Genomic DNA, 17582 nt, shown 5'->3' with positions numbered 1-17582 from the left:
TGGGCAAGTTTACAAGAAGAGATGTGCCTATCTCATTGTGTTGTATTAGGGGTATGTAATGCCAATAAATCATACAATTGATTTTTAAACACAAATTTCTAGCAGAGTAGGTCCTTTTCTTTAGGTATAATCATGGCCCATGAGTTTAAACTTTAGGACCGCTACCATTTCATTGGATTATATAAAAAATGATAGATAAGTGTATATGTGAAACATAAATCCAATGTTCCACAAAAAATAATAAGACACATTATCATTTAAGAAGTTGCAAATCAACTCTGCCATCATAGCTTTTCCTCCACAAAATTTCTGTCTTTCTCTACCTGCTTTGAAATTATCCTTCTGTTCCCCAAACTTCATATATACAGATGAGAAAGAAGATATTATTAAAGAAAAAAAAAAAAAAGAATTTCAAGAGGTGCAACCTGCATAGGTCATATGATCTAATGGTAGCTAGTAATATAGTTTAAAATGGCATCTAGAATAAACAAGCCATGAAAGTCGAAGAATCTCTCATTAAAGGCACATGATTTCATTATAGGCATCATGAAAAACATCAAAGTTGTCTTGGGTATATTGGTTGTAAGGAATATTTTACATGGCTTTAATGACATTTGTTTGGAACATGATTACAAACAGTGCCTCTGTTTTGCCCCACATACCACTAAGTTGGTATTTAAAGCCCTGTGCAGATTATGAATTTAAAACTCCAGAATCTGACCCTGCTGTACTGAGCCTTCTTTTCCTCAAACTATGTGTTTTTACAACAACTACTGTGGTGGCCTGGGTTATTGCTATGGAGGCCTGGGCTGTATTTATGGTGGTCATGGATATGCCTGTTACCACCCATGCTGCTATGGAAGATACTGGTCTTCTGTCTTCTTCTGAGAAGTTGAAGATTGCTGATGTCTTTAGGCCATTCTCTTATGAGGCACTGTTTTCCTCCTACATTATTTATGATAACAATGCTTGTCTATTAAAACAATTACAACTGAATCTTAGACTACATGCAACATCACAGCTTTTTGATTGAAATTACCTAGGGTTTCCAAAAATTTAGAAAAAAAAAATTGATACTATGTTGCAATTATATGATTCAATATAAACAATCTTAGCCAATTTTATTTTTAAAAATGTCTAAATTCGTGTTTTATTAAAGATAATCGCTTCAAAACCTATAGTACTTATAGTATTTATATTTATATTTATAGTATTTATTTTTATAAATTTTTAAATTTATAAAATTTATAGTATTTATATACATTTGGTATATCCAACGATTAAGTGTTTTTTTGTTTTTCTTTTTTTGACTTTTTAAATTTGGGATGGCACTCATGGAATGATTTTTTTTTCTCTTGCTTTCTTTTTTTAATTTATTTTTTCAATTGAAGCAATAGTTTATGCATATTTATAAGGTGCAGAGTTGACTATCAATATTTGTGTACAGTGTGTGATGATCAAATCAGTATAATTAGCATGTTCATCAGTACAAATTATAATTATTCTTTGTGTCTTTTACCCAATTACAACCTAACCCCCCTCCACCCTTCCCCCTTTCCCACCTTTAGTAATTATAGATCTGTTCTCTCATTTTGAATGTTCAACGCTTTATTGTTGTCCTTTCTTTCTTTCTTAGCTCCCACTTGCAAATGAGGACACATTAGATTTCTCTTTCTGTGCCTGGCTTATATCACTTAACATAATTTTCTCCAGGCTCGTCCATGTTGGCATTTTTGTGTGTATTTTATTTATCTAGATTTTTCATGAGTGTGCATGTGTGGGTGGGCTTATGTGTGTGAGATTATTGACATTTTGGCTGTTTATACTTGACAATGTAGATGTGTCAGTTCTGACCAATGGTTATATTCAACCAGTGCTTTTGGAATATATGTTTTCATAAACAGATCCAAGAGCTACTCTACAATCTACCATGATCTAACCAAAGCCTCATCTCTGGCATATCCAATGTCTAACTAAAGACACTGGCAAAGCAGAACTCCTTTTCTACCCACTTCATTCTGTATTCAAAATTTAATTCTTTCTTAATACTTGATATTCAAATGTGCCACTGGGTAGATATAATTTTCTCTCTTAAATTTTATAGTATCACTGTTCTTTTTTCTCACTCACTGACAATATATTTTTGAACTCATGCATGTTAGCTGCAAATATGGCTTCCTTTTATGATATTCCCACGTTGTCTTAAGAAGATATAGAATTTGAGGTTATTTCAGTGAATCTTTTAAGAAGTAAATGTCTTCATTTGCTTGGGGAATAAAACTCTGCTATTTTCATAGCAAGGCAGTGGCTTGGGTAGACAAAATCATGCAAATAGAAGTTTGACCCAAAATATATGCTTGTTTATTTTACTTAAAATAATTTTCTCTGAGCTCATCCATGCTGCTGTGATTGGCAGAATTTTTCTTTTTTATGGCTGAGTAGTATTCCATTGTGTATATATACAACATTTTCCTTATCCACTCATCCATCAATGGACATTTAGGTGGTTTTGTATCTTGGCTGTTGTAAATAAAGCTGTGATAAACATGGGAATGCAGGCATCCATTTGACATAATGATCTCCATTCCTTTGGTTATATACCCAGCAGTGCAATTGCTAGATCTTATGGTAGTTCTATTTGTAGTTGTCTGAGAAACCTACACACTATTTTCCATAATGGCTATACTAATTTACACAGTATAATGGGTCCCCTTTTGCCACATCTTTTTCAGCATTTGTTATTTTCTGTCTTTTTGATAATAGCCTATCTGGGGTGACATGAAATCTCAGGGTAGTTTTGATTTGCATTTCCTTGATGATAAATGATGTTGAACATTTTTAAATAAGACTACTGGCTATTTGAATGTCTTCTTTTGAGAAATATCCATTCAGTTTTTTGCCCATTTTTTGCTCTGTTTTTTTTTCTACTGTTAATTTGTTTGAGTTCCTTGTACATTCTGGATATTAATCTCTTGTTGGATGTATGGTTTGCAAATATTTTCTCCCATTCTGTAGGTTGCCTTTTCCCTTTGTTGATTGTTTCTTTTGCTGTTCAGAAACTTTTAGTTTGATATAATCCCATTTGTTTACTTTTCTTTTTGTTGCCTGTGCTTTTAGGGTCACACTCATAAAGTTTTTGCCAAGTCCTACGTCCTGAGGTATTTCCCATATGTTTTTTTTTCTAGTAGTATTATAGTTTCAGGTCTTATAGTTAAGACTTTAATCCATTTTGAGTTGATTTTGGTATCTGGCAAGAGGTCTAGTTTAATTCTTGTACACATGTATATCCAGCTTTCCCAGCACAATTTATTGAAGAGGTTCTCTTTTTCCCAAGGTAAGTTCTTGGAGCCTTTGTCAAAGATCAGTTGGCTGTTAGTATGTGGGTTGATTTCTGGGTTCCTTATTCCATTCCATTGGTCCATGTGTTTGTTTTTAATGCCAAATACAAAAGCTTTCACCTTTTCCCTATTCAGGATGATGTTGGGGCTTGGGTTTGTCATAAATGGCTTTTATTGTGTTGAGATATTTCCTATACCTAATTTGTTGAGTCTTTCTCATGAAGGGATGTTGAATTTTGTCAAATATTTTTTACTGCTTCCATTGAAATGTTCATATAGTTTTTAACCTTGAATTTTTTGATGTGTTGTATCACAATTACTGTTTTGCATATGTTGAACCATCTTTGCATCCCTGGGATGAATCCAAATTGATAATGGTATATAATCTTTTGATGTTCTGTTAAATTCTGTTTAATACTTTGTTGAGAATTTTTGGGTCTATGTTCATCAAGGATATTGGCCTGCAGTTTTCTTTTATTGTTGTGTCTTTGTCCGATTTTGGTATGAGGGTGATGCTGACCTCATAGAATGAGTTTGGAAGATTGGCCTCTGTTTCAATTTTTTGGAATAGTTTGAAAAGGATTGCTATTAATTATTCTTTAAATATTTGGTATAATTCATCACTGAAGCAATCCAGTCCTGGGATTTTCTTTGTTGTGAGACTGCTTTAATCTCGTTGCTTGTTCTTAAGCTGTTCAGGTTTTCTATTTCTTCTTGATTCAGTTTTGGTTGTTTATTCACACATTCAAAATTGTTTATTTAAATGCTGATTTTGTCTGATATTGTTATATTCACTCTAGCTTTCTAATGTTTGCTATTTTCACAGCAAATGTATTATGTATGAAAATTTGATTTATATACAAAATTTGACTATATATATAGAAACTTGATTGTTGAAACATTTTATGATGCTGCTTTAAAATTCTGGTCAGATTATTTGAACATCTGACTAATTTACTGGTAGATTTAGTTAATTATTTTTTCTTATTAAAGTTATAGTTTTCTTGTTTCTTGTTATTATGGTATATTAGTCCATTTTTGTTGCTTATAATAGAATACCTGAAATTTATAAAGAAACAGAATTTATTTCTTATAGATTTAGAGGCTTGGAAGTAGTACAAGGTTAAGAAGTGCACCTAGTGAGGGTTTTACTCTTGGTGAGAACTCTCTACAGAATCCTGTGGCTACACAGAAAATCACATAATGAGAGCCGCATAAGAATGCACTAATATGCTTCTTCCTGTTTTTATAAAGCCCTTGTGATAACTTATTCATCCATCAATCCATTAATTTATGAATGGATTGATCCACTCAGGAGTACATAGCCATCATGGTCTAACTACTTCTTAAAGGCCCCATCATTCAAATACCATATTGATAAATAAGCTCCATTGTGAGTTTGGGGGGTGGTCAGGGGGACTCAAATCATAGAAAATGGTATAATGAAAATAAATCCTATTTAAATATTTTTTAAAGCAGGTACTCATCCTGTCTAGGTTTAGCACATAGATCTTAGTACATTTTTGTAGGCTATGATTCAAAATTGTCAGAGCTGTTGATGTGTTAGTTTTGGTCTGCTTGGTTTATCTTGAACTACAGATACCTGTCTCTGCTGTCGGAAAGTGTGGAATGAGTTTCACCAGCCCATGTGCTGTGTGTCTCTTGATGTGGGTAGCGGCATGGTGAGATTCCTTACCTATGTCCCTCACTGACAAAATGTCTCTTAGAGAAAGCAAGAGAATCCCAGATGTAAGAGGACTAATTCTTCCTGGACCAAAAAATATCTCACTTTAAATAATGTATTGATCAAAAAAAAAAAATCACATGGTAAATTAGAAGATATTTTGAAATGATTAATTAAGAATATAGAGTATACTCATTGGTAAAGGGACACAAAAATCAACTGTATTGTATATTGATAAATTAAATTTTAAAAAACACCCAAATATTTAAAACACCAGTAAAAAAGTGATTACAAGGAAATTTGTAGCTTTAAACATTTACATTCTTTAAAATTTATTTTTGAAATAAAACAATTTATCATACATATTTATGTGGTAAACAGTTGACTATCAGTATTTATGTACAATATGATATGATCAAATCAATATTATTAGCATGTTCATCATTACAAATCATAATTATTCTTATATTTCAAAAAAAGACATTTTAAAATTCAATGCTTTAAGCTTTTTCTGAAAAAAACAAACTAGAAGCAAACAGAAAATTAAATTCAAAGTAGGAACAATGAAGGAAAAAATAAAATGGGTGGACTCAGTTCAATAGAAAATTGGCAATCAATAAGGAAAGTCAGTGATACCCAAAGTCAGTAGTTTTAGCAGATCAATAAAATTGGTAAATTCTAGCTAGAGTGATAAAGAATATAAGAGAGAAATTACAAATTGCCATTATGAAGGATGGAAGAATCAAAAATCTTTTAAGATTCTACAGATACCAAAAATAAGTAGGTATCATGAAGAATGTCATAGTAATAAATTCCACAAAATAGGTGAAATACAAAATTTCTTGATATACCCAAATTACCTGACTGACTCAAGAATATCTGAATAGCATTATATCTGATAAAGAAAATAAATTCATAAAAAAAAATTTCCACAAAGAAAACTCTAGGCCCAAATGTCTTCACTGGTAAATTCTATTACATATTTATGCATGGGCTTACCGGTAACTTACGAAAATGGCAGCAGTCTATTTACCTGATTCCCAATATTTTTCTCCAAAAGCAGTACTGGAGAAAAAGAGAAGGAAATAAAACTACTTGAAAACCAGACCCTGGAGAAAGTGGAAGACAGAACAAACCTCAGCTTGAACAAACAAAATGAGAACAGCAACAATAATTCCCAGCACTCACACTTCTGTCCCACTACCTATTCTGCTGCAAGGCTTGTGGCAAACTAAGACAAAGAAAAAGTGAAGTTAAGAGAATAAAGCAGCTAGCCACAAGTTCTAAACTTCATCTAAAAGCACTGACAGAAATACTAATTATATACTGAAGCTAATAATACTAAAAAGAAGGTGTCCAGACAATTTAGAGGATAGATGACAGGGAAGGGACTTTAAATATGCATAGCTTGCAGAGGCAGTCTTCAAAACTCATAGCTTCTGGGGAAGAAAAAGTGTAAAAGGAGAAAAGCATGCTTGGTCATTGGGCAATGAAGAGGAAAAAGAAAGAAAAAGGAAAACATGTATTGGCTTGGAAAACAAAAGAGAATCAAACAAATTAGAAGACATACTCCTAGAAATTTGCTCCTTCCCAACTCCAAAACAAGCAAAGAAACATTCATTAAAATACCTGGACATCTCTATACTGAAGGAATATTACTTCACTAAGTAAGGGATCATGTAAAGAACTGAACAACCACAAACACATGAAAAGTTTTAACAGATGCACTCAGAGCTATGGAAAAACATCAGAATATAAAATTTAATACACATCACTGAGGATAACTTCCTGTGGAAAAGAACAATGAAGCAGAGAAAAATTAGAAGAAAAACATTTCAGTTGTTGTTAACTATACTCAAACAAGCATGGGAGAACATGAAAAATAACCTTGATTTAGAAATTCAAAACTAAAAACAGAAATGAAAATTAAAAAAAATAAAAACAACATAAAGGAAAAGACAGTAGATCAAACATAGGAATGAAACAAAAGAAAATATATTATCTTGTAAATAATGAATAAATCACAAGGTTTCCAAGGGGGAAAAAAAATCAAATGAGAATGTAATAATGGATATTAAAGAAGCATAGGAAACAATGAGATAATTAAAATGAAATAAAGAATAAGAAATGGTCAGGGAAAAAGTACTTGGAATGAAAGACTGACAAAGAAGGAAAAACATTAATAGCATTGAAGTCCTGGAAGAGGAAAAACAAAACAAAGAAGAAAGCAAAACAAAGAAGAAAACAAAAGAAAGAATGTTTAAAACTATAACTCAAGAACACTTTTCAGAAACTAAAAAGGAACAGAAATTACTCATTGACAGGGCCACAGCTGCCTTAGAATATCAACTCAGAATGATCAATTACAAGATACAGTAAATTAAAATATTAATTTTCCAAAATTAAAAAAGATTTTCTTTATGATTTTGGTTAAATCCAAAATCAACTAATTTACAAAGAGAGAGAATTAGGTTGGCAATAAATATTTTCAATGAAACATTTAAAGAAATGCAAAATGAAAAAGTATTTTAAAAGACTTAATGAAAGAAATTGTGAACCAAGAGTTTTATACCTAGTAAAGCCCTTCTTAGTGTATCCATGTATTAAACATTTTCAGTATAAATCAATTTAGGGGATTCTATCCCTACAGCCACATATTAAGCAAACTACTGGTGGATGATCTTCCAATCAAGTAATGACTCGGAAAACTTTATCAAAATACTGATAGTGAACATAAATTAATACAGGGCACAAGACTAACATATGAATAATATAACAAATTATAATAATATAAGTAATAATCTTACTAAAGGAAAAGAGAGGAGAGGGGAGAGTGAAAGAGGAAAATAAACCAAAAAATAATTTAATAATCATTGTATAGAAAATAGTGGGAGCTTGCTTCCTTTTGCCATGTGATCTGCTTGTCCCCACCAGCTGCCTGCTGCTTTCCACCATGAGTAGAAGCAGCCTGGAGCCTGCACCAGATATAGCTGTCCCAGAATCAAAATTCCCTTTAAACAGAGTTCCATGCAGAAAAACATATGCAACATCCAAACACCAACTATGTGATAGTTACTGGTGGAGACACTGAATAAAGGAACCAGGTACAGGGGCCTTCCCACAACTGCAGTGACCTCATCCAGAGTGGCCAACTTTAGTTGAGCACCTGCAGGGGCCCCAGCATCTGTCTTGGGAGAGCAGAGTCCCACCAACCACCACAGCAACCTTACCCAGAGTGGCCCACTCCAGCTGAGGAGCTCCAGAGAGATCCAACATCACTCTTGGGAGCACAGGGGCAAACCAACAACCCCAGAGACTTTACTCAGATTGGCTCACTTCAGCTGAGGAGCTGCAGAGCAACCCAGCATTCCTCTTGGGGGCACAGTGGCCCATCCACGACTGCTGGTAGCTTTGCCTAGAGTGGCACACTCAGCTTCAGAAAGCCCAGAATATCTCTTGGAGGCACAGATTCTCATTCACAGCCCCAGATACCTCACTGAGTGTCACCCACTTCAGGTGAGGAGCTGCAGAGTGCACTAGCACCTCTTTTGGGGCTACAAGGCCCAGCCTGAAGCCATAATGACCCCACTCAGAGTCACCCACTTCAGATGAGGAGCCTTTGAGCATGTCATTGTCTCCTTCAAAGTCTAAAGTCCTATTCTTGACCCCAGCAATCCTGCCTAGGGTTGCCCATTTAGTCTGAGGAGCTCCAGAGCACCCCAATGCATCTGTCAGGGACATGGGATCCTGGTCGGTGTACCAGAGAGCCTATTCATGGTTATTCACTCCAGGTGAGGAGCAGCAGAGTACCCCAGTGCCTCTCCCAAAAACTTGAGACCCTGCCCACAACCCCTGTGATGCAGCCCTGTGTTGCCCACTTCAGCAAGTAGCTGCTGAGCATCCAGTGCCTAGGCTACAAAAGAACACACAGACAACTCTGACATTGAATACAGTGGAAGAAATCACATGGAGGCTACACTACTGCATTCACCCAGAACTAACCCTAAAATACCCTACCCAACTATAACTGTACAACATATCCACAGGAAAAAGCATCTCCCTTCAAAAGCTCTTCCAGAGTACTAGAAGAAGTGACTATATCACTAGATGCCCAGACATAAACATAAAGATACAAGACATATGAAAAAAAGAGTATATAACGTTCCCAAAGAAATAGAATAATTCTCTAGTACCAGATCCCCAAGAAAAAGAAACCTATGAAATGACTGAAAAATAATTCCGTAAAACAATCTTAAGGAAACTAGATGAGATGCAAGAAAATGCAGACAGATAGCACAACAAAATGAGAAAAGTAATTTAGGATCTGAAGGAGAAATTCAGTAAAGAGATAAATATTATAAAAAAAGAACCAAGCAGAATTCTCGGAACTGAAGAATTCATTCAATGAAATTAAAAAATACAATGGAGAACTTAAGCAACACTCCAGATCAAGCAGGAGAAAGAATTTCGACCTCAAAGACAGGCTTTTTGAAATAACACAAGCAGACAGAAAAAGAGAGAGAGAGAGAGAGAGAGAGAGAGAGAAAGAAGAAAAAAGAATTTAAGAAAAACAAAAAAAGCCTGCAAGATCTATGGGACAACATTAAACATTCAAACATCCATATTATGAGTATTCTGGAAGGAGAAGAGAAGGAAAAAAAGCATCAAAAACCTATTTAATAAAATAACAGATGAAAAATTTTCAGGTACTGGGAGAGATATGGACTTCAAGATTAAAGATGCAAGAGTCTCAGAGATCCCCAAACAGATTTAACCCAAAAAGGCCCTTCCCAAGACACATTATAGTCAAATTGTCAAAAGTCAAAGGTAAAGAAATAATTCTACAAACAGCAAGATAAAAGCATCAAGTCACTTATAAGGAAATCCCCATCAGACTAACAGCAGATTTTTCAGCAGAAACATTACCATGGCAGGACAGAGTAGGATGATGCATTAAAAGCAGCATAAAAATAGACACATGTATAAATGGAACAGAATAGAGAACCCAGAAATAAATTTATGTATTTATCACTAACTGATCTTTGACAAAGGTGCCAGGAACATACATTCAGGAAAGGCCAGCCTCATCAATAAATGATGCTGGGAAAACTGGATATACATGTGTAGAAGGATGAAACTAGACCCTATCTCTCACCATTTGCCAAAATCAGCTGAAAATGGATTAAAGACTTAGATAAAAAAACATGAAACTATCAAACTTCCTCAAGAAAACGCAGGAGAAATGCCTTGGGACAAAGGACTGGGCAAAGATTTTATAAATAAGACTTCAAAACACAGGCAACAAAAGCAAAACCAAAAAAAAAGGATTATATCAAACTACCATGCTTCTACATAGCAAAAGAAACAAACAGAGCTAAGAGACAACCTACAGAATAGGAGAACATATTTCTAAACATATTTCTATGCATCAGACACGAGATTAATATCCAGAATATAAAAGGAACACAAACAACTCAATAATAAAAAACAAACAAACAAACAAAAAACAATTAACCCAATTAAAAAGTGGGCATGTCTCAAAAGACGGTATACAAATGGCCAACAGGTATTTTAAAAAAATGCTCACTAATTATCACTAATCACCAGAAAAATGCAAATCAAAACCAGATTGAGATATCATCTCACCCCAGTTAGACCGGCTATTATCAGAAATAGAAAATGACAAATGCTGGTGAGGATGCAAAGAAGGAGGAACTCTTAGACATTGTTGGTGGGATTGTAAATTTGTACAGCTATTAGGTAAAACAGTATGAAGTTCTCTCAAACAACTACAGAGAGAACTACCATGAAATCCAGCAATCCCACTACTGAGTATATATCCAAATGAATGGAAATCATCATGTCTTTGGAATACCTACACTCTTATGTTTATTGCAGCTCTATTCCAACAGCCAAGATATGGAACCAACCTAAATGTTCAAGACAGATGAATGAGTAAGGAAAATGTGGTATGTATACACAGTGGAATACCACTCAGCCATAAAAATAGAATGAAATTCTGCCATTTGTAGCAGCATGTATGAAATTGGAGAAAATTATAAAGTGAAATAAGCCAGGCATAGAAAGAGAAATACTGCATGTTCTCACTCATATGTGGCAGCTAAAACAAACAAACAAACAAACAAATAAAATAATAATAAATTGAACCTTTAGAAGTAGGAGTATAACTGTGGCTTACTAGAGGTGGGAAAGAGGAGGGAGGTGGGGGATAGTGAGAGATTGGTTAATGGACACAAAACTACAGTTAGTTAGAAAAAATAACTTCTAATGGTGTACAGTAATGCCAAGCACCTGTAACCAACAATAATTTATTGTATGCTGTCAAATGGCTAAAAGAGAGGAGCGTAAATATTCTCATCACAAAGATGGGACAAATTTTATGATGATGAATTTGCTAACTACTCTGAATTGATCACTACACATTGTATACATGTATTGAAATATAACTCTATACCCCATAAATAGGTGCAATCAATACATTTCAATAAAAAAATTAACAAATGAAAAAAAAAGAAAATAGTGGGAGTTGAATATAAATATGAACAGATAAATCAGGCAATAAAAAGCTAAATTAAAAAATAGGGGAATAAGGGCAGTGGAATTAATGTAAATATAAAGGTAACTACTAGAAAAAAAATCCTAAAGTAATTTTCAATGTATTAAAGCATAAAAAATATCACCAAACATATCAGTCACATGTGAATGGGCTTAATTAACCTACAGAAACAAAATATTTTCTTATATAGCAAGACCTAATTATATTCTGCATCTACACACCTAAAACAAATGATTCTGAAACACTAAAAGAAAAGAATAAGCAATGCATCTAGGCAAAATGACACAATAAGCAGATATAAGTAGCTATTCTGATACTGGACAAAGTGAAATTCGGGTCAAAAAGCATTAGACTGACAAATGGCACTTATTCATCTAATAGCCACAATCACCAGAGATATATCACAGTTATGAGTATTTTATTTATTAACAAAAACACAGAAAACATTATTATGAAGAATATATATATGTGTATATATACCTGTACACACGTGTGTGTGTGTGTGTGTGTGTGTGTGTGTGTGTGTGTGTGTGTGTGTGTGTGTACATGTGAGGGTACTTCAAAAAGTTCATGGAAAAATAGAATTGAAAAATAATGTGAATCTTTCTATGGGCTTTTTAGAGTACCCTCATATATATATGGCAAGGAGACAGTACATAGAAACACACAAATAATGTGAGACTTAAATATACCACACTCAGAACAAAACATATGAGGTAGAAAAAAATAATTAAGGGGAGAGAACACCCAAACAATATAATCAATAAGGTAAATCTTATGGATATACTCATATATCCACCTCTACACTGATAGTAGAGAATAAATTTTTCCTCAAGATATCACGGAATATACACAAAAATTGATCACATATTAGATCACAGGAAACAGTACATTTTTAAATAGAAATACTGCTAAAACACTGTCTGATTGCGATGCAATAAAGCTAGAAACTTCTAATGAAAACAAACAGGAAAGCCCGTTCAGGAAAATAAATCTTTGATTAAACAACTCTCAGGTAAAAGAGAAAACATAGTATAAAATTCCAGGATTTCAAAATAAATAATGGTAATGAAAACCATACTTAAAATCCATGAAAACAAGTAAAGTGGTAATTAGAGAAAAAGTCATAGCACTGAACACTTTCATCAGTAAAAATAAAACAAACAATATAAATAAGTTAATATTCCAGTTTTTAAAAACTTCATAAAGAACAACTAAGTAAATCAAAGAAAGTGTAAAAAAGGAAGTGATAACAGAAAAACATAAATTAGTGTTATGAAGAATAGAAAAAAGACTTTAGCATTTATAAACCACTCACTAATTTGATCAAGAAAGGAGAAAGCATATACAAAATAAGAAGTAACAAGGTCGAACATTGAAGAAAGACATTTTAGAAATTATATGAGACTTCTTTGTAGATCTTTATGGATATAAACTTGTAAACCTATGTGAAGTGGATAATTTTCTAGGCGATTACAGATTACCAAAATTAAAAAAATTTGGCAAAATCTTCAGAGAAAAAATAATCCTATTGTCCTATATATTTTCTGGAGCACTGCAGATGAAGGAAAATTTCCCAATTCCTATTTTGAAGGATGCATAGCCTTGATATCAGTGGTGGATAGAGTATTAAGGTGCTTCTGTGATTTCTGCTTGTTGATGTTGAATGTTCTTGTGTGATTCCCACCTCCTGAGTGTAATAAAGGCCTGTGACTTATATCTTACAAATAGAATATAGCAAAACTGATGGAAAATGTGCAATTGCGTGTATGTGATTATGTGACATAAGATTATAAGCACCCGATTTGTCATAGTCTCTCTTCCTCCCTTTCTGGATTTGAGAGTGCAAGCAATTATATTTGGGAACCCACATGGCAAGAACTATAGGCAGCCTCTTGGAGCTGAGGGTGTCCTTCAGCAGATGGCATGAAAAGGCCTCCAGTCAAACGTTGGTGTTGAGGCCCTCAGTTATTCAACCACAGAAACTTAATTCTGCCAACATGTATGTGAGCTTGGAAGCAGATCCTTCTTCTGCTGAGTCTCAGATAAGACCACAGACCTAACCAACACCTTGATTACTTCATTGTGAAACTGAAGTCTACAACCAGAATGCTGTTTTTATTTAATTATTATGGCCCACCATGCAGGCAAAATAGTTTTATAATCTACCATTATTTTATGAAGTGATAGATTACGAAAATATTCTTGAAATAGGTTTTTCATTAAATTAAAAAAAAGAGTAGAAAAGAGAATGGTATCACAACATTCATTTATTTTAAGAGATTTCTATCATGAATATAAAAATTGTGGAAGTTATTATTTTTCTTTATTATTTACCATGCACCATGCAATGGTTAACCTAATTTATAGATAATATTGCACTGAGTGGTAAGAGTTACTCGGCACAACAAATATTATTCTCTTATTAGAAGAGAAGGAAACTAAGGTTTACAAAAGCTATGTTACTTCTCAAAGACAATCTTGGACTTGGTAAAGAAGCTGATCTAGAAATAATAAGAAAAAAATCTCCCTCAGAGGGTGAGATTCATTAGCTTTCTTGCAAACCGAAACCAAAAAGTGTCACTAAGAAACTTTGGACATCAAATGACTGAAAACAAAAAAACAAAAAACAGGGTCACTGTTCATATTAAAGAAGTTTATTAGGTCAACAGAGAAACGAGCTCCAGAATCAAAATCATCAAGGTAGCTGCTGTGACACCATCATTCTGATGAAAGGAGAACTGACAGGTTTCAGGTGAGTTTCACCTTATTCCACTTCATCAGAAAAATTCCAGGAATTATAAATTAGAATGTAGGTCAACAACAGACTATACTAGACTTCCATTGCAGCATAATCATCATCCAAGGGTGATGTGTACCAAGGCAGCGAACAAGTGGAATTCAGAATTGGTGACTCTTGATGTCACAGGTGTAGAAGGTGAGGGTCTCCCATGGTGTCTTCAATAGCAGCAGCCAAAGCCAGAGCCATAGCCAGAGCCACATCCATAGCCACAGAGAGAGCGGGATCCATATCCATAACCACAGCCTGGTCTGCGGTAGCCATAGCCACAACCCAGACCTCCATAGCCACAGCCCAGGCCTCCATAGCCACAGCCCAGGCCTCCGTAGCCACAGCCCAGGCTTCTGTAGCCATAGCCCAGGCCTCCATAGCCACAGCCCAGGCCTCCGTAGCCACAGCCCAGGCCTCCATAGCCATAGCCCAGGCCTCCATAGCCACCGTATCCACAGCAAGGGCTGCCATAGTAGTTTCTGTAGTAGCTGCCACACATGGTGTTTGTTGTTGAGATTGTCCTTGGGTAGAGAAGGAGAGTAGGTGACTTGAGTCTGGACATTCTCCCTGCAGACAGCCTTTTATATGCCCTCATTGTGGGTGGGACCCACCACATATGCTCATGGCATTGGCTAATTTTGTGACTAACCTAACTATTGTGTTGTTTTAAGACCAGATGGTAACACCTTAAGGCATTAAAGAGGTTTGCTTTAATAATCACGGCCCTTTAATAAGATGTTATAGTCACACATACAAAGCTATCATTCATACCAAATCTTCACTTTAATATTTCATAAACATATGTGACAAAAGCAGGGAGCATTCCCAAGAATTTTGATTGATCTGCTCTTAACCGTGATTGCTTTTTCTCCTTGACCTTCAATAATTATTCTACCCTCCATGAGATATTTTTAACTCTTGCTTCAGATCAGGGTCAAGTAGTGGGGTGTTGTGGTGGCTCATGCAACAGTGACGAGATTAAAATATAGAAGGTAACTTAGGAAATACTGCATTTTAATCAACTCTCCCCTATTATCAGATGTGAGGACACAAAAGTTATTGGTTTCATGTGCCTTAATAAGAAATTTGAGTAAGGAAACAACAGCATGTTTGTACAATAAAACTGATAAATGAAACCATTTTTATTCATTCAAAATGTTTTCCTTCTATGTATATGTCTATAGGTATTTTTGTAATCAAAATACATAAGCACATTATTGCAACAAAATGTTATGCAATGTCCTTCTTGATGGAAACATTGTTAGCAGATAGATCTTGACCACATCACTATAAACATTCCTGTAAAGGAAACAGTATTAGCTTGAACTTTTGCTCTGAAGATGCAGCAAATCTATCCATCTATCTGTCCATCTATCCATGCATCCATGCATTTGTCCATGTGTTCATCCATCCATCTATCCATCCATTCATCCATTAATCATCAATCAAATTTAAATAGGTTTAATGACAATTAGTGGCAAAAGTGGAAGAGCCATACGTTCTCTCAGGCTACATAAGTTGTAGATGTCAACATTAGATCTTAACTAAAACGAGGAATGTATTTTATGTTTTTTAAGTAAAACTTTAAATGGATAACGTGGTTGACATTTAAGTGGATATGGAAAGTACTGTTTATCTTGTAGCAAAATGTTCCTAATATCAGAACTAATGGGGCTGAAGTATGGAAACTCTAAGATGGCTTTGGAAATCTGTCAGACTGAGAGAGGCATATCAAAAAGATTGGAAGGAGCTCTTGCTGGCCAAATCTGGGATAATTGTGCATCTAAGTAAGTAATTATCACAGGGATTATAATACACTGAATAAAATAAGAGCTCATGAGTTAATACCAATATAAATAAATAAATGTATGTTAATGGAAATTTCTTCTTTACAGAAAAATTAAAATCGATATATACATTAGGAATTGAGGAGTGAGAAAAATAATCAGTGGATTCTAAACTAACAGACAAAGATTTGATGAGGAATAAGATACTTACATAGTCCCAAAGAGTCCCTCAACTGGGGAAAATAGTGGCTTTATAGAAAACCTGGTGAACACCAAACAAAGTTAACATTTCCAAAACTCTGATAAACCTATATCCTATGCCTCATGATATTATGTACTAACAAGGACACAGCATAATTTCAGTGATATTCCTGTCAAAAATGCATAACCCCAAACTACTCATGAAGAAACAACAAAAAAACCCCAAGGTTTGGGACATTCTTTTGTTTTTACTTTATTATTTATTTTATCATATTTAAATTTATCAATGTACAGTGTAGTTGATCTTTGTGTCGCTTAACTAATTCTTCTTTCCCCCGTTCCTCCCCTCCCCCCAACATCATATTTGTTCACCTGTCTTTACAATATCACATGTTCTCACTTATTTGTGGGAGATTGAATGAATGAATGAATGAATGAATGAATAAATAAATATACAAGTTTTGGGACATTCTAACAAAACAACCAGACTGTACTTCCAAAAAATATCAAGGTCCTAAAATGTAAAGAAGGGCTGAGGACTGTACACATGACTTCTCTATCTCCATTTGTGCATCTAACATCAACAGTCAGCCCAACTGGCTATTGGCTCTCTTCTCATTCCAAAGCTGTGCTACACCTTTCTGGAATATGTCATAGCACACTTGTTTTATTTGCCTCTAGCCCCACAAGCTGCTGCTCATCATTATCCTTCGCTTGACTCTTTTAGAGTTTGACCTCAAAATGCCAGAGTGCCTAGGGCTTAGCGTTGATCCCTTTTATAGTTTCTACCCAAGCTCTTTTCTAGTAGATCTCATTCAATCAGGGCTCCAAATACCTTCTATTTTCCTATTAATCCTATTTTATACCTCCAGGCATGAACTTTTTCATTTCTTTACCAACTAACTTTTGAGCACTTTGACTTGGATGCTAATTGGCTTCAGGAACTTCATGTGGCCAACACACAGCCCATGATTCCCTGTAAACTTGCTATATCCTATTCTACTTTTTCTATCTTAAAATATAACATAAACTAGAACATGACATTCCCCCTGCAAAAAAAAATTCCTCAAGGCCTTCCATTGTGCCGATAAAGCCCTGACCATGAGACCCCAAATGTTCTGACCCTTACCTACCTGTCTGATTTTGTCTCCTTCCACTCTTTCCCACTTATTTTTAGTATTCAAACGACACGGACTTTTCAGCC

At 34.6% G+C, this 17582-nt stretch overlaps 2 protein-coding genes across 2 annotated transcripts; one reads left to right on the top strand and one right to left on the bottom strand.

The window, feature by feature from the left end:
• The first annotated feature begins 753 nt into the window (after positions 1-753).
• LOC134364618 (keratin-associated protein 20-2-like) lies at positions 754-888 on the top strand. Its single transcript, XM_063080636.1, has one exon. It carries the CDS (start codon positions 754-756, stop codon positions 886-888), a length of 135 nt encoding a protein of 44 aa, XP_062936706.1.
• A 13671-nt stretch (positions 889-14559) lies between these two features.
• Positions 14560-14952, bottom strand: LOC134364565 (keratin-associated protein 6-3). The gene has a single exon (XM_063080514.1). The coding sequence runs from the start codon at positions 14950-14952 to the stop codon at positions 14560-14562; it is 393 nt and encodes a 130-aa protein (XP_062936584.1).
• Positions 14953-17582: the final 2630 nt, after the last annotated feature.

This window comes from Cynocephalus volans, chromosome 1 (assembly GCF_027409185.1).
Source record: "Cynocephalus volans isolate mCynVol1 chromosome 1, mCynVol1.pri, whole genome shotgun sequence".
In the NCBI taxonomy this organism is placed as follows: Eukaryota; Metazoa; Chordata; class Mammalia; order Dermoptera; family Cynocephalidae; genus Cynocephalus; species Cynocephalus volans.
The sequence above is the reverse complement of the archived record's forward strand: the minus strand, read 5'-3'. Positions and strand labels throughout refer to the sequence as shown.